The 26,787-nt window shown below is 41.4% G+C and overlaps 1 protein-coding gene across 1 annotated transcript in view; it reads right to left on the reverse strand.

The window, feature by feature from the left end:
• Positions 1 to 19,464, reverse strand: part of Nars (asparaginyl-tRNA synthetase) — a 32,700-nt gene extending 13,236 nt beyond the window's left edge. Inside the window, exons 1-13 of the mRNA XM_023713838.1 lie at positions 19,338 to 19,464; positions 17,892 to 17,974; positions 12,871 to 12,936; positions 12,666 to 12,758; positions 12,491 to 12,580; positions 11,176 to 11,254; positions 9,587 to 9,657; positions 8,170 to 8,256; positions 5,583 to 5,804; positions 5,273 to 5,472; positions 4,781 to 4,916; positions 3,425 to 3,538; positions 863 to 1,210 (exon numbers count right to left, since the gene is read on the reverse strand). Of these exons, the coding sequence (XP_023569606.1) occupies positions 863 to 1,210; positions 3,425 to 3,538; positions 4,781 to 4,916; positions 5,273 to 5,472; positions 5,583 to 5,804; positions 8,170 to 8,256; positions 9,587 to 9,657; positions 11,176 to 11,254; positions 12,491 to 12,580; positions 12,666 to 12,758; positions 12,871 to 12,936; positions 17,892 to 17,974; positions 19,338 to 19,380 (1,632 nt within the window). The 5' untranslated portion in view covers positions 19,381 to 19,464. The remainder of the gene's footprint in view (positions 1 to 862; positions 1,211 to 3,424; positions 3,539 to 4,780; positions 4,917 to 5,272; positions 5,473 to 5,582; positions 5,805 to 8,169; positions 8,257 to 9,586; positions 9,658 to 11,175; positions 11,255 to 12,490; positions 12,581 to 12,665; positions 12,759 to 12,870; positions 12,937 to 17,891; positions 17,975 to 19,337) is intronic.
• Positions 19,465 to 26,787: the final 7,323 nt, after the last annotated feature.

Raw genomic sequence — 26,787 nt, forward strand, 5'->3', positions numbered from 1 at the left:
GGATCACTGTAAGTCCATCTAGTAATGAGACCCTGAACACCCTGTAGACTCTTCTCTAAAATACTAATTAATTAATCAATTAATTTAATTTAATTATAAAGAAAAAAAAGAACAATTCAGGTTGGGCATGATGGCGCACACCAGTAATCCGAACTACCCAGAAGGCCAAGGCAAGAAATTTACAAGTTCAAGCTTAGCTTAGGAACTAAGCAAAACCCAGACTCAAAGTAATTTTTTTTAAAAAAATAGAATGGGAAAAAATAAATAAAACAGCTGGGGATGTAGCTCAGTGATAGAGTGCTTGCCTAGCATGTGTGCAGCTATGGGTTTAATCTCCAATACTGAAAAAAACCCCAAAAAAAACAAGTAATTCTGAAAAATAAACTAGGAATTAAGCATTTCCCTGGAGACTGTTATCTTCTCTACTAGGTATCTCCATTATCAGAGAATAAAAGGTGGTAGTGATATTAGTGGGATCTAATGATATTTAGCAGATGAGTAGTTAGAGGTTTTCAAATAAAACTGGCATATAACTTGGCTAAAGATATAAATGGCAACATTTAAATGCTGTATCATAAGCACGAAACTACGTATAGGGACAACTTGTTCAAAAACCAAAGGATCGGGCCAGGAAGATAGCTCAGTAGAATAAGCACTTGCTTGGCAAGCACAAGGTCCTGAGTTCATTTCCCCAGTACCCCCCCCCCATGCACCCTAAAAAAAAAAAATAATAAAAACAACCCAAAGGATCATTTGAAATGCTCTCCTTTAAAAACTGTTGATGTAGGGGCTGGAGAGATGGCTCAGTGGAATAAGCAGTTGCCTGGCAAGGGCAAGGGCCTGAGTTCAATCCCCAGTTCCACCAAAAAAAAAACAAAAAAACTGTTGATGTATACCAAACTATACATGAAAAACATTCAAAGACAATTTTGAAAGCTGTTTTTACCTGATCTGTATACCAGTAGTAGGGAGCGGGATCAATACCTTCCCTTTTATAACCTGCCAGGATTTCATCATTATCCCAGATGCGCATGGAGCCGCCCACAATCTCACCAACATTGGGCATCAACACATCGACTGATTCAGTAAGACGGGGATCCTCAGGACATCGCTGCATATAGAAGGATTTGATCTCCACAGGAAATCGACACAGCAAGATTGGTTCATTAATGGTGTCTGTCATCTGTCTCTCAGGAGCTTCTGGGATATCCTGCGGTTAAACAAGACTTGATTAACATTTACAACCCAAGATGCACCAGACAGAAGAGCTCTTTCATCCTGCACAGCCCTGTCTCCCATCAGGCAACGTGGTAGAGAACATGCACTAAACCTTGATCCATAAATTCTCATGCAAGGAACAGTTTCTTTCAAAGGAAAGAAACCCTGTTTTATAAATTCACAATTATTAAGAGAACTGTAACATACTCTGCCTTCTTCAGTGTGTCTCAAGCATCACACTTGTTGAAGAATGAGAAGAAAAAAGCAAAACTCTCCAAGCTGACCATGAGTTATTTTTTTGCAGCAGTCAATGTTAGCAAGCTCTAAAGCAAACTGTGGTCCACTCAGCCTCCTGAAAGTAATCAGCGCATGCTCCAGAATATCTTCGACCTACGAAGTACCTTATTAATTACACTAATCTTTAAACTCTCCTGTGATCTGCACTTCTTCTCTCCTACAATAAATCAGTCAGGCCTTCAACAGTAGTGAGACACAGTCATAGCATTGTAAGTGGAACCACAGCTGGAGTAACTGGCCAGGAAATGTTAGGCGATGAATCAAAAGGAGTCAGTTTCTCTACCTAAATCCTCCAGTAAAGCACGCATGAATTCAAGTTCAACCCGAAAACTCTTGCCCTAGTAACAACTGATTGAGAGAATTGGATAAGACTCAATAATTTGTTTAATGGAAGACCTGAAGCAAGAGCTTATCAAGTAGAGGGCACAGCTGCTCTCTGCTTGGTCCTGGAAGCCCTAGGCCCTCTGAGGTGCAGGAGCACAGGAGAGATGAATGGGAGAGCTCTGGCCTCTTAGCTGGTATCCACTTGACATACTGGGGCACTGCATAAAATCAAACTATGGGAGAAGGACCTTGCTGCACCACCTGCAGCCTGCAGACCACCTCTCTCTCTAGCCTCTTGTGCCTAGGTGACAGCACGTGTATCTAGCGCTTGCTGAACACACCCTGAGGCTCTCTGTGCCACGGCCTGGCTAGGCCTTCAGCTCATTTTGGCCCCACAAACTTGCCAAGAGGTTGTGACCTCCAAAGTAGCGAAGGAAGAAGAGCACAGGCCTTTTGCCTTCAGCTCTCAGCAGTCCGGGACAGAGGTGGGAGCTAAGCCCACTACCGAGGGAGAGCCTGGCTCCACAGCTTGTGTTCTTTCCACTCCCCACTGTGTTAAATACGACATCACTTTGCCTAGTGCATGATACACCAAAGCACTCAAGTTTTCTGTTCAAAATTGTGTTTTAGACAGCATAAACTGAATGTACACACCAGAGTAGTTTGTAGAGATCTAGTAGGTTGTTCTGTCTACTAACTTTTTAAAAACCAAAACTCTAGCTAGTGGCAGCTACCTACTTTTTACTTATAGAATAGGCTGGCAAATAGATAAAGAACGGCTAAGGGGGGCTGAGGACTTAGCTCAGTGACACAGCACCTGCCTGGCAAGTGTGAGCTTCTGAGTTGAATTCCTGGTACACCCCCCCCAGGCCTGAAAATAAAAATAAAAAATAATAATAAAACATAAAACAGGAAGAGCCTGGAATACTGCTGCCAGCCCATACTCCCAGAACATGCTTGGTGGGGGGGGGGGGGGCCCCCCGGCAAATACGAACTCAGCGCATGAAGTGTGTCTTGCTAACAGGTCACATTCCCCACAAAGCTTTCTCCCTCAGTTTTATATCTTATTCAATGACTATTTCATTGGAATCTCCTCTCAAATTGTTTTAAATCTCTAATTCTAAGGAAAACAAATTCCTATTCAAAGAATGAGGCACTTTTTCCAGAGAGACAAAAGAAATAAATACATATACCAACATTTTGTTTATACTTTGAAAGGCTTCACAAACTTTTTTTTTTTCTTGCTGCATAGTTCAGGCTGGCTTTAACTTGTGGCAATCCTCTGACTCAGCTTCCCAAGTGCTGGGGTTAGAGGCATGCACCAACACGTCCAACCAGCTTCACAAACTAAAAGCATCCCTGCCAGCTGACAGGATTATGAACAGAATTTAGAAGTTTGGGTTAAACAATAATCCCAGGGAAAAGATGAAGGATGACACAGGAACACTTGCCATCGCTCACTCGACAAGGAACCAACAGACAACCCAAGCAGCTGGTGCTTTCTGCATTAGCCAACTAAGCAGAAAAGTGCAAGCCACAAAGGACAGCACTGCCTCTGAAACAACAAGGAGAGAGGAATACATACCTCTCCAAATTCGTAGAAAGTCCCATCTTCTTTCTTTATATTATGTTCTTTTAACCACACAATAGCATCTGTGTAGTTCATCCGTCTGAAAGGTCGTTTGGGGGGCTTAAAGTTCTATGCAAAAGGGACAAACACAGGGCATATAAAGACACTGCTAACCTTAAAATGCCCATTAATCAACAAACCTATTTATCATTATTACAAAAGATTATTTCAGGGATAGGGAGATAGCCTGGCAGTCTAAGCACCTGCCACAAGGACACAGGTTTGATCCCTGGTACCACATGCTGAGCCCACCCCAAAACCAGACGTGGTGGCACATGCCTGTAATCCCAGCGCTGGGGAGGCTAAGACAGGAAGATCACTACGAGTCCGAGCTGCGTAGCAAGACCCCATACCAAATAAATAAATAAAGGTGTTTTTTGTTTTTTTTAATTTAAAGGAAAAGATTACTTCAGAGTAGGAAACTATGAGAACACCACTTAAATGGAAAATATAAATAGATGTCTTCTTAGGTAATTTAAAATATGTGAAATTACTGGCAATGAGCACTTGAAACAACTGGGATGAGGGAAAGGAAAAAAGAAAGAAGGGAAAAAGAAATATATATATATATATATGTAAGATAGCTTGGATAATTGTATTGCTGATTTCTGCTGGTCTATTGAAAGGAGCAGTTAATGCTTAAATTTATTTCCTTTTTAATTATTAAAAGTTTATTAGGATTTTCTTTTAATATAAAGATGAGAAACAAAAACCACATTAAGTTGTAGCATTCTTTCTGCATTTAGTACAGGGTCTACAGGGTCTCACTACATAGATCGGACTCATAGTGATCCTCCTGTTGACAGCCTCCCAAGTGCTGGGATTACAGGCAAGCACCACACGCCCAATCTCACAGCATTCTTTTTGAACTAGAACCACTCAAGCTTAATGCTCCATGACCAATTTCTTGAGGTAGCAGATGGTAGAATGTCATACACCATTACTTATCATTTGTGTGCCCTAAACATCACAGAATCTGCAGCATGTTTTTTATAATATCTTGAGCAATCTTACAGCCTTATATCTGCTAATCTGAACAACTAATTGGAAGACAACAATAGCAATATAACAACCATTGTTGAATTCCTATCATTTTGTTTAGTGAAATTCTGTATTGTTCCTAAGGGATTTTTAAATTTTTTTTGTATTCTCTTTAAAATAAAAAAATTCAAAAAAACTTTTAGTCTTCAAAATATTAGTCACTTAGTTCAGCTCACCAAGCCATCAAATCTATAAAACCAAGTGTGAAGATTGCAGAATCTTTCAGAAAAGGATTATAATCCTTTCATTTTCATGAAATGCTACACCCACCGGGTTGAGATCCAGTACTATGCTTCCTGCTGGTGACTTTAAGATTCTATCTACGACGTCACAAACCAAGTCCTCCAACCGATTCAGGAGCTCCTCAAAGGTCAGGAAAGGGCACTCTGCTTCCACGTGAGTGTACCTGAGGAAGATGACACTAGCTCTGAGTTGCTCTTCTTTCACACTAGGTTTCTCTGGAGCAAAGACTGGGACACTGGGAAACTATCCAGAAAGGCAAACTTCACACTGCTAACCAAGTCCCACCTCTACAAGTTAGTCTGGACACCCCTCCAAGTCCTGGAGCAGAGACTTGTTTATTCTTTAACCCACAGAGATCAAGGCAAAGTGAAAAACAGGCTTCAGCTATGATATAAAAGACAAACTTTCATTATCTTCCTAATGTGTAAATTTTGAAAATATAGATCTAATTTACCTACAGAAAGCTTTCTTCCCTAAAGGTATTTTCTAAAAATGAGTACCAGCAAAGACATTTCATACTCAGCCAGGTGCCTTCGTGTCCTGGACTGTTCTGCCCTGTATGATTGTGCAATACAGAACACATCTCCCAGGGCTGGAAGGCAGGTCTCCAGGTACAACTGAGAGGACTGAGTTAAAAATGCCTCTTCTCCAAAGTAGTCCAGCTTGAAGAGTGTGGAGCCGCCTTCAACCTGCGTTTGCACTAATGTCGGAGGAGTAACCTATTCACATGGGAAAAGAAACAAAGGCCTGCTGTGAAGACTGCTCTTCACATCCCAGAACAGCAAGAGGGACTGTATGCAAAAGGTAGGCATCACCAGCACACACTCACTTCGTAGTACCCCCTATCAAAGAAGTGGTCTCGGAAGCACCTGGTCACCACAGAGCGTGCTCGCAGGATTTTGGACATGTTTTCTCCCCGGATCATCATGTGCCTGTTGTTGAGCTGGACATCCACATCAGACTCTTCGTTGATCAGGTTATCAGCTCCTCCAGCAGGAGCCAGCCCTATGAGTTCCCAGAAGTCACAGTTCAGCTCGTGGCCTCCTGGAGCCTAGAGAGAGGAGAAACACAGGAGGGGAGAAAGAAACAAAAAGTCACAGTGCTGAAGATTTTATGTCCAAATTTTTGATGACATGTCTAAGAACTATATTATAAGTTCTTTCAAATAAAAGGAACAGTAATTCAATTTTATCTCATTATATTTTACATTAAATATTTTCTCAGAGTTAATATACCCAAACTCCTCTTTTTGAGTTTGCATTTATTTTTTTAAATTAGTTTTATTAGTACACTTTAAATACATATAATCATCACATTCCTCACAGGGAATTTAACCTGTACATAAAATATCTTGTTTCTTTTTTTCTCATTCCTCTCCCCTCCCATACACTCCTCTTCCCCTCCTTATTTACAAGCTTTGTGTCCATTTTTTTCCTTCTAGTCTTTTTTTCCTTTTCCCTCCACCCTTGCTTCCCTTCCAATTGGAACATTTTCTTCCTACTCCCCAGTATCTATCAGGGAGCCACATCATTTTTTAAAGACAAAAGCACAAACTAGGAAAAAAACTGTAATCTTACTACATGGGAAAAGCTTAATTATTGTTAATATTTTCATGTATCTTTCTAGTCTTTGGCCAGTAACTTAACCAAGTTATCCACACTGAAAAACTTAGAATGTGAAGGCTTTACCAAAAGCTGTTAAATCTTTGAGGAAAAAATTATATATATATATATATATATATATTTACCAACCTAAATTTTCCCTAAGAACTCCATAAAAGCAATTCAGTTTATTTTTTTAAATTATTTATTTGTGTGTGTGTGGCCAGCTCAGCCCACCAGGGGGCAGGGCTGGCTGGCATGTGGTGCTGGGGGATTGAACCGCGGTCCCTGTGTTTTGCGAAGCCTGTTCCAAATAGGTGCTTTAGACCACTGAGCCATCTCACCAACCCCACAATTCAGTTTAAAAGTAACACCATGGAATATATAATTATCCTGTGCTAAACACCAGACACCAAGTGACATCATGACAACCACTCCATTTTGCAATCATTCCACTTCCAAGGAAACTAAGTAGACTGCAGATGATCTTACTCACGCCCTTTACAGGGACTCTAGGAGATCTCAATGTATTTCTAGTTGATCAGGGCTGTTGTTCCCTCTTACAGTTAATGTATTAGATGTATTTTCTTTCTTTCTTAGGCAACAGTTAATTACTAGCAAGTAACTATAACTGGAATAGTTTGTGTATTTTCGGCTACCAAACAAACAGCTCTCTGAATATCAAAAATGTTTAACTTTTTGAAAAACAGGCTTGCAAATTCAGCTCACGAACTTTGAGGTTTACACTGTCAAGAATTTATTTCCACTTATCTGAAAAGTTATTCATAAACCCAAATGGCTTTAGTACAGTCCATGATGATTAATCAGGAATTCAAGGAAGGTGAAAATCTGATTTCCTTATCATATACATGAGTTACGCTGTTTTAGTGTTTAGTTAAGTTTTAGGTTTGTGCATTGCAAAAATCACTCGGACATTAACTACCAACACAACAGTGCTGGTAGGGTGTTATGGTATGTGGCTAGATGGTTCCCCAAAAGCCTTACTTCGTCACAGGTAGGCTTTTCAGAGGTGGCTGGATCAAGTATGTGATGACAGGATTAAGTGTATGATGCTGGGATCAGGGGTGTGTGACTACTAAATGAATCCACTGATTGGTTTGGCATAGATCTGAGGTGGACACTAAGGAGGCCCACTTTGGATACAATATAAGGGATAGAAAAGAGGGATGTCTGCTGTTGCTTGCTGCTTCTTTGCTGCCTTCTGCCCACCGTGAAGTGTTTCTCCTCCACAGTGCCCCTCTGTCATGTGACTGTGCCCTGCAGCGAGCCAACCATGCCCTGAAACAAACTGTGAGCTAAATGAAGATTTCCTCCTTTAACTTATGTGCTGGAAATCTTCTTTCAGCAATGAGAAAAAGTAACTAAGTATGGGGCTTAATGGGAGCTGGTAAGGTCATGAGTAGATTAATTAATGCTGGGGACTAGGTTACCTATAAGTTATCATGAGTGCAATCCCATCCTGATTTCTACCTGAGGCATTTCTTTCCCCATGTGATGCCTTTTGCCATCCTATGACACAGCAAGAATGTCCTCACCAGATACAGCCCCTCTAGCCTGGACTGCCCAGCCTCTAGAACCCCCAGGAAATAAATTTTCCTTTATAATTTATGATAGCAACATAAAACAGATTAAGATAAACTGTGTAATGTACATCTTTCATTGGAATAGGCATATTACACTTATAAATGCTTCAGATTTATGCATGTAAATACTAAAAACAAAGGTACACATAAAGACATTTGAGAACAAATAAACATCCTTTTATTCACTCGATGAGAGGTTTAATGCACTTACTTGTTTGCCTTTTGGGGTAAGAGCTAGTGTTCCATATACTGCAACACTACTCTCAGTAGATAAGACTACTCCATTGTAACACTGGCACTATAAAAAGATTAAAGTTCAAATTAAGGTATCACATTAACACAGGTAAAGTTAACAGATTTATAAACAAGTGGCCTGGTCAAATACTATAATGAGACTGCCACTGATTTTTAGTGTTAAAAAAGAACAATTACTCTTGTTGAAGACAGATTTATTGATATATCCGTACACTGTGCAACACTGTTTTGGAAACAACAGACTACATACCTGGTGGTCAGCTGATGAGATTATATCTCCCAGTGGCATGATAACAATCTTAGTTTCTGTAAATACTCTATGATGTTCATGTAAAAACAAAATTGCCTAACGCTGATTTTTCAGAATGGGGTGCTGCTATTAAGGGATACTTGACTGTTCATACAAGTAAGTAGACACTCAAGTACCATCTTACAAACATATACAGTGTAAGTATAAATTACATTGCTCCCTTTCACTTAAATCCTTTTTTTTGTTTGTTTGGTTTTTGTTTTTGTTTTTTTTTTTTTTTTGCAGAAGCAGGGATTGAACTCAGGTCCCCGCACTTGCCAGGAAAGCATCCATTCCATTGAGCTATCTCCCCAGCCCCAAATCCATTTGGACAGTTCATTTTTATTGGTTAATCCAGGCCATTTAACAAACAGAACCCATCTACACTTTGATGATCAATATTTGAGGTTATTAGAATGATGATGGGCACCTTGACAATGGAGGATTGGGCTGCCAACACCTAAACCCACTAATAAATACACCAGATGTGACATGCCCTTTGATACATTGTAATTAGAAGAACACACCCAGTTTCAGTGGCTGGCAGTGCACCCATGCCTGACGTTCCCGGACTGCACAGCACGCGGTGCAGGGGATCTAACCCAGGTCCCTGTGCTTGCCAGGCAGGTACGTAGACCCCCAAGCTATCTCCCTAGCCCTGTTTTGTTTTTTTCAATTTAACAATAACCCACAACTGTCGTTTTTTTCCTTAAAAATGCACAAAAAAAATACTTGAATGAAATGATATGATATCTGGGAGAGTAACAGGATACGATGTCCGGGAGAGTAGCAGGATTGGCCATATATTGGTATTTACTAAAACTGGGTGATTAAGATGCTTTATGCTGTTCTCTATTTTACGTGTGGCAATTTTTCAATAAAAGCCCTCCCAGCTTTACTAAGGTATAATTAACACATAAAGGCTTTTGTATTGATGCCACAAGGCATGATATTTTGACAGGCATATGCACTGTGAACATAATAAAAACTTAAAATAATTCTACATATCCAAAACCTTTAAAACAATAAGGGAAGCTACTGAAAAACATCTAATTTTCAGCCATAAATAAAAGAAAGTATTTACCAAAGCATCTGACAAGACACACTGAAGGAAACCTGTACCGTCCCGCAACACCAGGAACATTAAATTCTTTCCTAAAAATGAGAAATACAAGCTTAGCCAGACTGTTCTCAAGGGACCACCGAGGACTTATCAGAATTTAATCAAGGAAACTTCAACATTAAAGATGGAAGACCAAGCCTCCCACATGAGCCCCTAACGTCAAAATGCCCAGGAGCACTGCTACACAACAGGTAGAAGTCACCTTCTTTCCATGTGCGTTTAGATCTCACGCAATTGTCACAATCCACACAGCAACAGGTCAGCAAATTGTTAAGCAATCAGCTGAAGGATTCTGTCTTATTCACCGTTAAGGTCCTTGACATGGGGAGGGCCAGGGAGATGGCTCAGTGGAATAAGTGTTTCCCTGGCAAGTACAAGGGCCTGAGTTCAATACCCGGTTCCGCAAAAAAAAAAAAAGTCCTTGACACGAACAGCATGGTGCATGAGGGGGGCATAAATATTGCCAAACAGGGGCTGGGGAGATGGCTCAGTAAAATAAGCGCTTGCCTGACAAGCACAAGGGCCTGAGTTCAACCCCTGGTTCCACCAAAAAAAAAAAATTGCCAAACAGAAGTACTCTCTATCTAGTCACAGATAATTCGATAATTACAAAAATAACACATAAAAATCATAGTAGAAGCAGCTGGGCATGGAGGTGCACCCCCGTAACCCCAGGGCTGATCAAAAGATGGGAGTACTGCTTGGGCAACTTGGCAATGTCACAGCTCGAAAGAAAAACTGAAAGGGGCAGGGAGACAGCTCAGTGGTGGAGCACCCCTGGGTCTGATACTCAGAATTGCAGAGGGGACAGAAAAAGAGGAAGGATGGGGCTGGTGAGATGGCTCAGTGGTCTAAAGCACCTACTTAGAACAAGCTTAGCAAAGCACAGGGACCGCGGTTCAATCCCCCAGCACCACATGCCTGCCAGCCCCGCCCCCGGTGGGCTGAGCTGGACACACACACACACACACACACACACATAAATTTAAAAAAAAAGAAAAAGAGGAAGGAAACTATCAGGAACAAGGGAGAAGCAGAACGCAAACACGCTCTTTTAAGTCGCACACTACAGCCACGGTTCAGTCATGCTCCGGCCTCCCTGCACCATAGCTCCTGGTTTTCATGGAATCACTAAACTTCAATTTTAATGTATTCCGTACAGGTTCTTACAGGATCTACACTGATGGGACTCTTCATCCTCCTGTTCTCGGCCTCCTAAACTCTCAGATTACAGGCGCGTGCTACCACACCCAGTCTCAATTGCAGACTCAGCACGCTCTGGGGGCAGAGCCAACTCAGCAACTAAACTTCAATTTGATAAATGTTTCCCAGACACTTCATCCCTGTAGTTGCTAACAGTTAACAATGTACTTAAATAATTTTTGAACTTTAGTCACATTAAATAAGAACTGAATACATAAATCACAATATCCATGTCAAAGCTAACACAACAAAAAAGTCTGAAAAATATCTCAGCAAATATCTTCCTTTTCTTCTCTAAGACTAAAATGTAAAGTTAAAAAGAGGAAAAGAAAAGCGGTATCATTCACCTTGTCTACGCAGCCTGTGGACCCAGCCAAATAACTTCACTCTTTGGCCTCTATATCCTTCTAATGCACAAATCTTCACCTATAAAGGAAAAGAAATAATATTTGAATAACCATGTCATTTGTTACATACCAATGTTTTCATTAATATGAAATATGCAGTAATACAGTGTTTAAAAAGTAAAAAATTGGGGGGTGCCTGCCCCTTAGCTCAGTTCTTTAAGTGGCTGCTTCAAGAAAGCAGTCAGGCTCAGGTTGCTGTGGTTTGATCCCCACAACTCAAGCCAGCCAAACCTGCCCTGAAGGCATTCGGAGAAAAAAAAAAAAAAAATCAAGAATTGGCAGGTTAGAACTGAAAAATGGCACCATATTAAAGTGGCTTAAAAATATCCAAATCTTGGCCCAGGAAGACAGCTCAGTAGAATAAGTGCTTGCTTGGTAAGCATAGGGTCTTGAGTTCAATCCCCGGTACCATAAAAATAAATAAATAAAAATATCGAAGTTTCTGTGTAATGCAAAACAGGCAACAAGATATACCCATAAAGTTTTCGGATACTGCTGTAGGAAAAAATCAGTTAATAAATGAACTCAGTGTCACAAGCAGAGTCCCGCTCCCCACAGCTGAGGCCACTGTAGCCACACAGGGCCCTGTCCATGACCTCACAGTCCCTCCACACACTCTGGGCCTTGGAAGCTAAGTAAAAGACTTTCGGTTTGAAACAGGAAGGCACCGAGAGATGCACAGAGGAAACAGGCAGTGAACACAGCCACAAGAAACAATTCCAGGGGGCCGGGGAGATAGCTCAATAGAATAATGCTTGCCTGGCAGGCGCAAGGGCCTGAGTTCAACCCCCAGTTTCACCAAAGAAAAGAAGAACAATTCCATCACTAAGTAGGGAAAATAAGGCAATTGTTAGCCAGAAAACTCTAAGAATTCAAACCATGTCCTTTCACAGTGCAGCTGTTTTAGCTCCAGAAAAATGAACCAAATTTCACAGAAATATACCTTCAGAAAAATCCTGGATTTCTACCTGCTCCCTTATGGTGAGGAGAATACCAGAGAGGGTGAACTTACTGGAGCAACACCACACAGCACAGCCGGGGCTGCACCCTAGGTCTGCTGGGCTTCAGTCAGACGAGAATGTATTTCACATACAATTACTAAGCTCTATGTTAAAGCAAATGCCTAAAGAAGGAGTCTCTTTGCCCTAAAACCTTTCTCTATCCATGCTAGAAGAAAGGACAAACAATGTTAAGGAACAATGTGGTGTACCACTCACAGCCAGAATCAATGACATGAAACGATGTGTACACTTACACACTTGGGCTCTGGCAGACTTGGATCCTTTTTAATGGATATCTTCTTGGCTTCTTCCAGGTTCTTTTCTCTTCGCAAACTATCTTCTGCCTAATTTTAATATCAAGTCAAGTTGTTAACATGGCTTCCAGCAATTTAACTTGCAAAATATGTATGGTGATAAGCTATTGGTTACCTCTTTCTTCTCCTGGGATTCATTCTTCATTTGTTCCCTGTGCCACATTTTTTTAATGTTCTTCATCTGTGATTTAGAAATAACATCCCACCTCTAGAAAGAAATATGGATACATAATTTTACCCAAGACCTCTGTTTATTCTATTTTTAAATTCAATTCAAAATTTATTCACAAGTATAATGTAAAGTTTGGGGTTCATCTTACCTCATTTTCTTTTTGTGAATCTACGTAAATGGTAGGGAATGGTTCTTTTCCTACTGTCATCAAAGCCTCAGGGAGGGAGAGAGAACAGAAGAAAATGTAATGAATTATTCTCTGTGGTGGCAAGACCTGCAGCTTAGGAAAATCAACCTTTTCTAAAGGACAGTAATACTACAAAGCTACAGTGATAAAGAATAGTCTGGTATTGGCAAAAAACAGACATGTAGATCAATGAACAGAACAGAAGATTCAGTAACAATTCTAAGCAAATTCAGTTACCTGACAAAGAGGCCAAAAACTTTCGCAGGAGGAAAGATGGCCTCTTTAACAAATCTCACCAAAGATCAAATTTACCCATATTTCTTATTATGTACTAAAATAAAATCTAAAAGATCAAAGATCTAAATATCAAAACTTAATCTGCTGGAGGATGTAAAAAAAAAATAAAACTCTTGAAAACATAGCTATAAGTGAGGGCTTTCTGAACTAAAACTCTATCCAATTATAAAAGCTAGTGCACAGCAAAAGGAATGACCAGCAGAGTCAACACAACGTACAGAATGGAAAATTTTTTGCCAGCTATTTCTCAGAGGACTACTATTGAAAATACATAAAGAACTCAAAATAATTAAACCCCTCAAAATAAAAGATCCATCAAAAAATGCACAACTGAAGCCAATAGACACATCTCAAAAAGCAATTGCCAATAAATGAAAAAAAGAGTTCAACATTACTGTCCTTTAGAGGGGCCTGGGAGATAGCTCAGCTCCTGAGTTCAATCCCTGGTACTGCAAAAATAACAACAACAACAAACAAACTGTCCTTTAGAAAAATGCAAATTAAAACCCTGAGTTCATCTTATTCTAGAAAGATTACCATCAAGAAATGAGATAATGAGGTGCTTGCCTGGCAAGTGCAAGGGCCTGAGTTCAATCCCCAATTCCACCAAAAAAAAAAAAAAAAAAATCTGATAATGGGCTGGAGAGATAGTGCAGCAGTCTAAGCACCTGCCTGGCAAGCACAAGAACCTGGGTTCAATCTCTGGTATTGCATGTCATGCTGGCCCTAGAGCCCCAGGTGCACTGCACTGGCCACTGAAACCAGGCCTAGTGGCACACACCTGTAGTCCCAGCACCTGTTGTCCCAGTCCCAGGCTAAGACAGGAGGATCACTACAAGTCCGAGCTACACAGAGAGACCCTGTACCAAATACAGAAATAAATGAAAAATTAAAACAAAAATCAGGTAACAACAAATGCTGGCAAACCTGTAAGGAAAGGGGAACTGTTCCTATTGCTGAAATTTAAACCACTACTGATCATGAAAATCAATATGCAACTTCCTTAAAAAACTAAAACAAGAAATTCCATTCAACCTGGGTATTTCCCTCCTAGATATTTTTCCCATAAGAGTTCAAGACATTATATTTTGATGCATACTTGTATTTATAATAGTACGACTCACAACACCTAAAACTAGCAGGCAGCCTATATATCCATGAAAAGATGAATGGGTCAAGAAAATGTGTATGTGTGTGTATACACATACATGTACAAAATATTACTCTGTGAAAAAGAATAAACAAATCCTTTGTAGGAAAATAGATATACCTTGAGATCATGACAAGTGAAACAAATCATACACACACGCTTAACTATTGCATAGTTCCTGTTTTATGAGAAACATAAAACAAATCGTGAGTAAAATAAAAGTTAAATAGGAAAACAAGAAAAGAGATGTAGGGAAGTGGGTTTGAGTGGAGGGAAAAGCTACAGCTGAGAAGAATGGGAGGTGACGGGAACAGATGAGTCTTGCACATGTACCAACTCCTCATGGTGAATGTAATCACTATGTACTGCAAACATGTACTAATAAAAAAAAGGAAAAAGAGGTACATTAGTCTCCACTCAATGAATACAAGGAAGGAAATGAATCTTTACAAAACAACCATGAGTCCACCTCTTCAACATTAGACACCACAGGATGCCACTATGCACAACATACCACTTCAATCAACGAAGGGCCACGCATCCCACTATGTCCTATAAGATTCCATCACCTAATGTCATCACAGCTACCTTCATTTGTACAAATACACTCTACCCCATCCTGCAGGCAATTCAATACTCAATCATTCCCATATTGTACTGACTCCTCTTTCTGTATCACTGAAACTGAAAGAGCTAAACTGTCATTCCTTGAATAAGAATGGCACTTTTGCTGACAGTATAACTTCTGCACATATTCATTGACCTAAATGGTGTATTTCACTTTGCCAGAAAGTGAAATACTCCAACAACCCAGAAAGAAAGATTTCATTAAGAGATAAAGAGCAAGAGCACGTAGGACACACCAAACCATAACCATATGGTTTCATCTAAGGGGAGCAGATGTGTCCAAGTTAGGAAAAATTGATTATTAAACATAGTAAAACTTTGAACTGCAATTAACCTACTCTGTGAGTGCGCTCTGCAAGATAAGGAAACATTTCTAACAAAATTTAACTTGATGAACAAGTGATGTCTTGCAATACAAGTTGTACGTGATGCCAAATGCTACACAATCACAACTAAGTCAAAGGTTCTCTCACACACACATGGGTTTGGGGTGATGGTGGCCTCCCAACTTCAAGAGGTTACGGGGGGTTGGCTGCAGAGGAGGAGAAAAAGGCTCGGGAACCCTCACTTCAAATGAGATTAGGCAGGTATGTAAAGTGTGGTATTTTGCACAAGATTTTGTAGAAAAAGCAGCACCTGAAAAAGGCTATAGCAGTACAAGCAATGAATCTGTTTAACAACCATGGAACGTCACATTTCCGAAAATCCTCAAAAGGAGGCAAAAGCAAGGGTCACTGGGTAGGTTCCTTGTTAAAGCTGTACTAAAAAGAAATAAAACTCCAAATGCTGATTGTATTAGTGAAAGTGAAAGTTGTCCTACACAACAACCCTCCTCTTTTGTCTTCCTCATAACAGCCACAAAGGTTTTCATAAGCAATCGCAGGTTTATTTTTCTTCATATGTTATTATTCTGTGATATATTACAGTTCTATAACACTTCCATATTTTTAGGTTGTGGAACTCATCACCTAAATTTCCATTACAGGGGCCGGGGAGATGACTCAGTGGAATAAGCGCTTCCTTGGCAAGCGGAAGGGCAAGTTCAATCCCTGGTTCCGCAAAAAATAAATAAATTAATCAATTAATTAATTTCCATTACAGTAGACCCCTGAAATTTGCAGGGATTTAGTTCTTGAAGAACCCAAGAAATATGAAAAACTGCTAGCTTCTGATGTGGTAAGAAAAAAGCCTAGCAATGCCTATTATGCTACCACAGCATAACTTATTAGTTCCCTGAGCAAATACCGTAGTACTTAGTTCGATCTTCACCTGGAGTATCTTAAACTTCTGGCACTTACATTCACTGCCAGGAGCCATACAAGCAAGGTATGGGGTGTTTTGGCAGCATCATAGGACTTTAAGAAGAACAAAAGCAAGAACACTGGAGCTAACTATGGCAGTGCAGAAAACTGTTTTGATTGTATGTATCTGTCAGCGATGGGATACAGGGCACCAGCCAATCAGTAACAAATAATGTTCTTAGGTTGGCTACTTGCAAATAATGTTCTTAGGTTGGCTACTTGTAAAGCTCCCATTTAAAAAACAACTGCAGAAGCTATCTGCAGTTTCCAATTACACAGGAGTCTTCAAACACTTATTAGATTCTAAGGAAGAATCCGTGAACCACCGAGGCTGTGAACTCTGACCTGTGACTTTGAGGGAGTATACTGTATTTCTTACGGGTAGGAAGAGCTTTGGGTTGCAAGAGCTTTGGATTGCAAGTATGTCTCTAGAACAGATCACATTCACAAACTAAGATATTACTGTAAATGCTGGATCATGGCTAATAAAAAGGGGAACTGCCCATATCTGGACACACAGGAAAAGGAGTGTCAGGGCTCTGTTTTTCCAAGGAAGGGGACTTTGTCCATCTCCTTACATGGCAGTTGTACCTAAAGAATTCTAGCATTTCAGTTCAACAGAAGCTCTGTGCCAACTTAAGATGGATGTAACTGTTACCGAACATGCACGAGTTCAAGTTCTTGAAGGACTCTGTGGCTGTATTTTATTTTCAACTTAAATCCTCGTAGAGAAAATGTGTTGATCTCATTTGAGGATTTTAGTTCCTGAGAAACAGCAGCACATCAATAAACTGGAATGCTATTCTGAGTTCCAAACCCGTGAGTCTACTCTGAGGAATGTATGCATCCTTGGGCATGGTGATAGAAATCTGATATTTTTCAGAGACACAAGGTTCAGGGTCATTACTGCAAAGTAGATTCACCAGGAGGCCTCTTATAAATCACATGCTCACAAGCTCAAGGTCACTATGGCAAGGTGAGTTTTCTTATAAAAACTGAAAAAACAGCAACAGGAGATAATAGAAAAACCCCAATATCCAATGACTTGGGGTGAAGAAAAGAATATTTAGGGTCGGAGAAATGGCTCAGTAGAATAAGTACTTCCCTGGCAAGTGCAAGGCCCTGAGTTCAATCCCCAGTTCCGCAAAAAAAAAAAAATGTTTTAAATGTTCAGACAAGTTTAGCTTCTAATCATTCAGCACTCTTAAAGCTACATATCTACAGAGTCTGCAAAAAAAAAAAAAAAAAAAAAGTGTATAAATATTTTAACACTAAATTTATTGAGTTCAATCCCTGGTTCCGCAAAAAATAAATAAATAAATAAATAAATGCATGAATTTACTGAGACATCATGAGATTAACAGAAGTTACCCTTGGCCTCTACAATTATAAGGTGCTCAAAGTGGTAGCTATCAGTTTGCAGACATTCATTACTTTTCTTTGCCTGAAGACTGTATACATGTTTTGGTGCAGTCTATACAGTATTCCTTATTCTCCCTTTTCTGAAAATTCTCTTCAAAACCGAGTGCTGAAAATTCTTGACAAGTCACATTATTGGCAAAAGTCATTAAATGCGAGTCATTTTTCTACGAGAAGAGAGACACTACCTTTAGACCTGTTTTAAATGGTTTCTCCTTGGTTCCATCTCCTGTAGCATCATTTCCCTCTCGATCCGACACATACAGCTCTGCTGTTTCATAAAATGAGAATGAGTTACTTGTTTGACCACTAACTCAGACACTTTACAGTACAACTAGGTTAGCTGTTTAGCCATCTCTTTGTAAACAGAATAACCATTAGATTAGTAAAATAAACCACAATCCAAAATACATGTTTACTCCTCTATGTTAAGAAGATATATCTCCTAAAAACATGAGTTTTAAATTTAGCTTTTCAAATCGAACTTGTGATACTGTTTCTATCTACCTGACTACCCATCAATAAAGCAGGGGCTTTAGTTAACCACACCAACATTGGAATCAGTCGTTGTACCTTAAAAACCAGTGTGATCCTACTTAATTTACTTAACCTTTTTGAGCTTCCTGCCTCTTCTATAAAACAAGGAAAAGAATATTCATCTTTGGTAGCTACACTGAGGATGAAAAAAAGTAACACATCCAGATCAGATATCCCTGTGCCCGTGGGCAAGTGGCTAATAAAAATAGCAGTTTCCTCCGATCTTTAACACAAACCTAAATTCTGAGGATAAACAAATGCAGTAGATGAAGCAGAGGTGATGGCCCAGGGCTGTAATCCCAACACTTAGGAGGATGAAACAGGAGTTTCATCCTGAGTTCCACTGACAGCTTGAGCTAAACAGTGAGACCCGATTGCAAAAAAAAAGCACATGCATAAATATTAAGGTCTCCCTGGTGTTAGAAACTGGATGAATAATGACCAGATATATATATATTGTAAAATGGGAAGAAATTGTTCAAAACCAGTGTAGAACAAGGGTGGGGAAAAGGGGAAGAAGAGGAAACGGGAAAGAAAAAGATTTTGCTAAAAAAGGATAAAATGGAAACAAAGCTTTGTAAATAGGGAGGAGAGAGGGGCTGAAGGGAGATGAAGGGATTGGAGAAAAAAAGTGGAATCAAAATATACCATGTACAGGTACAAATCCTCTATGATAAAAGTGATAAAAAATGTACCAATAAACAATTTTTAAAAAGTCAGAAGGCTTCACAACTGCAGACTGCAGAGGACTCGGGACAATCAGCCCAGGTCTCCTAATTTCCTTTTTCTCTTTTTGGAAATCTCAATACGAAACGAGTCTGTACAAGAGAGGATTGAACTTCTGTCCTGGAGAACACGTTGAGGAACTGCAGATCTGCAGGCTACTCCATGCCCGAGCGCCTCACGTCGCCCACGTCTCAGCGGAATCCTAGTTCGCAGGCAGGCGGACGCGGCCACCGTCGCCGTACCCCGCACCAGGGGCTGGAGGGGCGCCGGGCCTGCGCCACCGAGTCAGGCGCCCTCCAAGGGTGCCGCCAACATCTGGAGGCGCCAAGAACTAGGGCAAGCGCCTGTTTTCAGCGCCAAGTCTCACTCACCCAGCACCATTCCTGCAGTCGCACTGGTCACCTCCAAGGACATAATCTGTAACACCACCACGCTGCCCCGTCACCCCAACGTGCACTGGCGACTTCCTGGTCTCAGACGTTGCATCATATTCTGTAGCGCTTAGATCAGCTGACTGAGAACGCCCAGAGTCGAAGCTCCATTGGTTACGACATGAGGGCGATCGTCTCCGGTGCCGCCATGTTTGTTCAGGGCAAGACAACTTCCGGCCAGACTATCTCCGCCCCCAGCACCACTCCAACCCTGATGCTGGCTCCTCCCTAAGGGCGTCCCCTGCTTCCTGTTGAGTTGAGGCCTACAAAACTTTCGCTGTGAAAATCAAATTGAGGTAATTGACGTAATTACCTGACCTATCTGTCAGTTTCCATGTTGATGAAAGTTGCTATCAGATCCCTGCCTGCCTGGAATATACTAGGCCCTAAATAATGGGTGGGTCGGGGAGATGACTCAGTAGAATAAGCACTTGCCTGGCAAGTGTAAGGGCCTGAGTTCAGTCCCTGGTTCTGCCAAAGAAAAGAAAGGAAGGGTAATTGTCATCATTTTTCCTCAATGTAATGAAAATCCAGAGGGGATTGTTGTTGTTACTGAAGGAAGTATAAAAATCACTCAGGGTCTGGGCCTATCAAGAAAATAAGTCAAATACTTTTTTTTTTTTTTTTTACATTTATTTATTTATTGTGTGTGTGTGTGTGTGTGTGTGTGGCCGGCTCAGCCCACCTGGGGGCGGGGCTGACTGGCATGTGGCGTTGGGGGATCGAACCGTGGCTGTGCTTTGCCAAGCTTGTTCCAAGTAGGTGCTTTAGACCACTGAGCCATCTCACCAGCCCACTTTTGTATTATTTTCGTAGAGGATATTTCACCAAATTTCATGAACTTTTCCTTTTCCCTTTGCTTTTTTTTTTTTTTTCTGTATTTGTAGGAAAGAGGCTACAGGGTGTTCAGGGTCTCACTACTAGATCAGACTCAGTGATCCGCCTGTTTACAGCCTCCCAAGAGCTGGGATTACAGGGGCACGCCACCATGCCCAGTCTCAATTGCCATCTCAGCATGCCCCGGGGGCGGGGCCAGCATGGCAAGCCCCAGAATTGAACCCCCAGCCCCTGTACCTGCTTGCAGGCACTTTAATCCGCTGAACTATTTGGCTGGCCCTCCTTTGGCGTTTTGCATTTACAGATGCTTTGATTATCCGTTGCTGCAAATTACAGTGTGACTACCTCACACAATTTCTGATGGTCAGGAATTTGGAATCAGCTTAGCAGAGAGTCCTTGCTCAGGATTTCTCCAGTATCTTGCTGGGGGCAAGGGCTGCAGTCATGGAAAGGGTTACTGGCTGAGAATGGAAACTGCAGCCAGACTCACTAAGGTGGTTGTTGGCAGGGGCAAAGACTGCGATTGTGTACTAGACATGCTGGGGGCATGGGGATCTCAAAAGACACCGGTGAAAGGAAGTCTTCTCACATGATGGAACTCTGGCAGTATGCCTGGTTTTCCATGTTCCACCCTCTTTTGTCCCCCCTATTGATACCAGGGATTGAACCCAAGGCGTTTGCACTAGGTTACATTCCCAGAACTTTTTTATATGTGGCTTTGACACAGCATCTTGTGAAGTCTCTAAATTGCTCAAACTGGATCCTTTTGGATTACTAGTATGTGTCACCACCATGCCTGATGTTATCGTTTGTGTCTAGATGTCCCCCCCCCCAAAGCCTCATGTGGTCATAGGGCTTTTTCAGAGGTGGCTGACTAGAGTGGGATTGGTGCATGCTGCAGTCTCAGTGCTTGGTGGGATTAAGGCAGCCCTAGTGTGGTAGCCTGCATACAATATATAAGGCTGGGGAGATGGCTCAGTGGAATAAGCGCTTCCCTGGCAAGTGCAAGGGCCTGAGGTCAATCCCCGGTTCCGAGAAGGAAAAAAAAAAAAGCATACAATACATATACACAACATAAAGGACAGAGAGAGTCTCATGTCTCTCACTTATTGCATTTGATGTTTTCCATCATCATGAACTTTTGGCCCTCTGCCATGTCACCCTGCCTGGGAGCCAGGCTATTATGGACTAAAATCTCTATAAACTTTTCCTTCTTTAACACTGGGTGTCAGATATTTTGTCTCAGCAACAAGAAGGAAGTAACTAATGTCCCTGGAGTCATGTATGATATAAATAGGGTGGTCACTAGCTAAAGGGTCAGCCGTTTTGAGGTAAGATAGAAGAAATAAGATAGGTGAAAGGGGTTAAGAAAAAAATCATAATTTAAAACTTTAAGAAAAGCCTCAACTTCAGGGCACAAAGTTACCCAAAGTTTCAGCCTTTTTTTTTTAACCCTTTGTCTCAGAAATTCACTACCAAAAATTCCCAGCAATCTTAAAGATACAGTGAGCCTGTACGCTTTGTCCGCTCTCTGCCTTTCCACAGATTTCCATCCTCAAAGAAGCAGCATTATGAAATGGGCAAGACAGTGGTACAGAAATCCAGCCTGCTGGGAATGACTAACCAGAGGGACAAGTGGAGGTTAAAAGCAAGAAACTGAAATAATTTTGAAAGAGAACAAGGTGACTGTGGTCCCTAGTGGAGAAAGAGCCCTGAGTGTCTGGCTTACTTCACTTTTATTCAACTTAGGCAAAGGAGCAAGCAATTAGGTCAGTGGAAAATTCATCTGTTTCTCACTATTTGCACAATGTATCCAGGTAAGTATTTCTCTAAAAATCTCAACTGTTGTTGGAGCTTGCCGTGAGCTGGCAAGTGGGCATATTGCCAACCGGGGAGCAGTTTGATAGTCCTTCCATGTCCCCAGGGAAGGTCAAGTAGGCCGTGATTCTTATGACTAGCTTCCCCACACATAGGACTCCTGAGATGGCTGGGGGTTACAGTCCTAGAGCACCTGTGAACTGTGAAAAACCGAATTTCAGACATGGTCAGAAAAATGCTTATTAATGTTTAATTTATAGCTTAAACTCTAACCATGCCATGTTTCCCCAAATTATATAATTCAGTAAAAGTCTATTAATAAAGCTTTAGAAGGTACAGATAAGTCCTTCACTTCTGTGGAGGACCACCTGGGTGACTCTCCTTAAAAGAAGAGCAGTTGTCTCCATTTTGGCTGTGCCTGACCCTATTTCCATGTAGTGATAGGTACAGCCCAGGTGCTGGTGGCATGCTGTTCCCTGATAACCCACACATGTTGCTCTTTAATATGAGCCAGGTCGAGACAGGATGAAAAGCCAGTGTTCTGTGCTGTCTGCTGGGATCCAGCCTGGAGACAGAGGCTATGACTTCCTGGGGCTTAAAAGATTACACCTCAGAGCTGAAGCACCAGACCCCAAAACATTGGATACTATCTTAATAATAATGCAATTTACTTTTTCTGCATATCCTTCTCTGCCTATCACAGAGGTAAATACAGGCCTCCTGCCTAGCCCAGCTCACAGTACTCACCTACTTCTGTAATTCTCAGTCAATCATTCTTAAGCCAATCCTCCTTCATGACTGAATAAAACCCAGGTTTGGCCCAGGGTCAAGGCCTTTGTTCCAGATAGCCATCATCATGGCTGGACTTTCAACCTTCTTGGCTCCCCAAACTATAAATATGCCTTAGTGTCTTTATTCTTGCTGTGGGTTGCACTGCTAGTGGTAGATTGGAATTAACTTGATGGGATTCCAATAACATATTTTGGGATTACAAATATAAACTTGGGACCAAGACGACCAGCTCCCTACACACTTCCTTGCTGTTGACCAAATCAAAGGAGGACATAGATTTGATAAAAATTAAAAGGATATATTCAAATCCATCGCTGAGAAGACAATAGGGCCCATTGCTTCAAATCACTTTCAATGAGTACAAGTGAGTGAAGGTCTTTCATAGGAAGGAATGGGGGCAGGCAGTACAGAGAGGTAATTCGGATCTCTGTTCTTGCTTGATCATTTCCACCCGTCTTCATTCAACTCCTAGTCTCCTTATTTGTGAAAAGGAAGCTGGACTCTAGCCTCTTGTGGCTGGTATCTGCATATTGTCCTTCTTTTAGGGTGAGGAGTGGAAAGCGTTGGGTTATGTGCTCAGCAGATACAAATTTGGAGTAATTGCTTATCCCTAAAAGAAAAAATTCTCTTAAAATTCCATTTCTTTGGGAAAAGAGCATTACAGATTCTTGGTTAATGGCCAGTGAGGGGACTGTCCAAGTAAGTACAACTACTGTGGTGGGCGGGTACAGACGGAATGCCCCTGAGAATGAGAGGATGCTTCCCTTCTTACTTTAAAAAGTAAAACATAAGACAGGGATACAGACTGAGTTGACAAGAGGATAGGGAGATAGTTCAGTGGAATAAGTGCTTGCCTGGCAAACATAAGGTCCTGAGTTTGATCCCTGGTACCTCTAAAAATGAAAAAAAAAATCACAGACTGAGTTGAGGCTGTAGGAGGACTGTGTGTTCAGTAGCCCTGGGCTGCATTCCCTTTTCCCATCTCATTTATTTTGTTCTTCACTGGTGTCTTTTCTTTGGGAAAAGAGCATTACAGATTCTTGGTTAATGGCCTCAAGGTGGATGGTAGATATCTCAATTATTTCATGGAAATGAAGATACTTAGAGAATTTGTTAAAATTAAATACACATACATGGGCCAACCAGATAGCTCAGTGGACTAAAGCACCTGCTTAGGTAGGCGCAGGGACTGGGGTGCGATCCTCAGAGTGCCATGTTGGCCCTGCCCACAGGAGTGCACTGAGAGAGTGACGGAGACTGGGCATGGTGTCATGCACCTATAATCCCTATGCATGGGAGGCTGAAAACAGGAGGATCACGATGAATCTGATCTTTGTAGTGAGACCCTGAAAGACCCTGTACTGGATACATAAAAAAATACAAAAAATTAATCACATGCATTCTGCTATAAGGGAGATCATCTGTTGTAGTAAGTTATATGGTATGCTCAGGTGCCGCTCAGGTACCACTCAGCTATGTGTTTAAACCAGATGCTTGTGGGTCATGGGGCATATATCAGTCCACTATTGGTACAATAAAACTGTATAACAAAATGTCCCCGAACTCACAGCCCTAACACCACAGTTATTTATTCTCACTCATGCATCTTGGTGTGAACCAGTCTGGTTTGGATTCAGTTTGGCCTTCAAGCTACAAATTGGATTAAGACTTAGCCAAATATTTCTCACCTTCCTTGGGCCACTGTTCTTTTCATGGTGACAGCAAGAAAACAAAAATATAACTTAAAAGCATATTTTAAGCCACTACTTGAATCTAACCTAACCAACTATTGTCAATATTCTAACCAATAATATAATTTAACACATAGTACATAGCTAGACTACTGAATGCCATAAATTCATTGTAATGCTTCTGTTGTGGACTATGTGTAGTTGTCCCCCCAAAGCCTCATGTAGGCAGGGGGCAGCTTCTGGAGTTTGTGATTGATTCATGGTCCACTGGGTGTGAGTGCTGCTGGGATGCTGGAATTATGTTATGAATGCTACTGGGATTATGGGTGCGAGTACTTCTGGAATTATAGATCTGAGTACTGCTGGGATTATGGGTGTAGGTACTGCACCCAGCCTGGGGTGGATAGGATGAATGCAACATAAGGGAGACGACTTGCTCTCTGTTGCGATTGTTGCTACTACACCTCCCATTTGATTTTGCTGTTTTTCACTGCCATGAAGTGCTACCCTCTGCCACATGCTGCTCTGCCTTGGAGCCAGCTGAGCATGGACTGAAACCTACACAAACTGTGAGCCAAATAAATCTTTCCTTTCTTAATTTTGGATGTCAGGTATTTTGTCCCAGCAATGAGAGAAGAGTAACTCAGACAACTTCCTTCTCTAAAAATGTGTTCCCTAGTTAGAGGGGACACGAGCTACCTTTCTGTTTGTCCACAGTGGCTAGTGCTGTGTACCTCTCCTACTAGCCAGGACACTGGAGAGGCTATGCAGTTCCCCTTTCTCCTCCAACATGGTACACCACATCCGGAGCTGTCCCTGAAACCATGAGGAAACTTCTGGAATCCCCCACTCCAGGAGCCCCCTCCACCCTCCAGCTCCCTCCTTCTCCCCGACAACCAGTACCATAAAATTTAAAGAAGTTGAGATTTGTGACAGATTGAAGCCATAGTGGGAGAGAAGGGGTTTTCTTAGGAGAGAGAGTAGGAGTAAAAGAAAGCCAGGAAGGTCCTTTTTGGGTTGAGTTCATAGGCTATGCTTCAGAGGGCAAGGAATTATGGAAACCCATGATTCAGAGGGCAAGGGCTTAGGGAAGTGAGAAAGCAAACAAGGTAGAGATCAGCAACTTCTCTAAACTTCCTCCTGAAGAGCACATACCCAGCACTGTCTCCTCTCTTCAACCAAAAAGAAGTGACAGAATATGCAGTTGTCAGCCCCCCACAAGGAAGGGGGCTGTGTGCTGAACGTGATGGCTAGAAGTCATAAAGCAAGCAGAGAGCTGTGCTTTATCTCTCTGTACTCCCTCTCCTCTCTGTTCCTTGAAAGACCCTTAGCCCCTGTATATGGAAAGGTGGTGATTTAAGGCAAATAGGTCCACCATCTCCTCCGAGCTAGCTTTGAACAAATCCTTTTTTCCCCCTCTTTACCAAATAAAGATTTACTTTTAGTTTGGATAGCAGTAAGCAACAAATTTGATGGTATGAACCTGAGTTGCCAGTAACAGTTGGCTTCCTTATCCATGGGCTATGCATCTGACAATTTAAGCAACAGATAGACACTATTTCTTTTTAAAAAATGTGTCTGTACTGGATGCCTACCATCTTTCCCCCCATAATTATTCCCTAAACAGTACTATACTACAATTATTTGCATGACATTTACACTGCATAATAAAATAGTTTAGAGATAGTTGAAAGGATGCGGTAAAGGATGCCTTGGTGATTTGCAAATGCCACACCTTGTTATACAAGGGACTTGAACATCCCTGGATTTCATTATGTGGCAAGGTCCTGCGACCAATACCTTTCTGACTATACAGTTCTGTGTTAAGTGGCCCTTACACGACTTCACCATATTGAGTATGCACGCTGGGCTGGCATCTTTCTAGAGCTCACAGCACTTGTGCTCGGTAAATTTTTAGTTTCATTCAGTCCAATCTTACAGAGCAGCGGTTTCTTTGGAGAGCGTAGCTGAAAGGGATGTTTGCAGGAAAAGGCTGAAATTTGTCAGTGACCTTTATTTATTGAAAGAAAGAAAGAAAAAAAGAGACGACGTTCACTCTCCTTAGCTGACGCTAGCCAGCTAGGGGAACTGTTTCCTGCAGTCGTTGTGGTCCGCCTCTGCACACTTCTCGGATTTTACTGGTCTCTCCACTAGATCGTATTTGCTCCGTTAGGAGTCGGGGAGATGGCGTAAGCAACACGCAGTATTTATGCTTTTTTGTCCCTACCGGCCACCTTAGTTGATTGCCAGGC

The sequence above is a fragment of the Octodon degus genome, unplaced genomic scaffold (genome assembly GCF_000260255.1).
Source record: "Octodon degus isolate 3935 unplaced genomic scaffold, OctDeg1.0 scaffold00003, whole genome shotgun sequence".
Lineage (NCBI taxonomy): Eukaryota > Metazoa > Chordata > Mammalia > Rodentia > Octodontidae > Octodon > Octodon degus.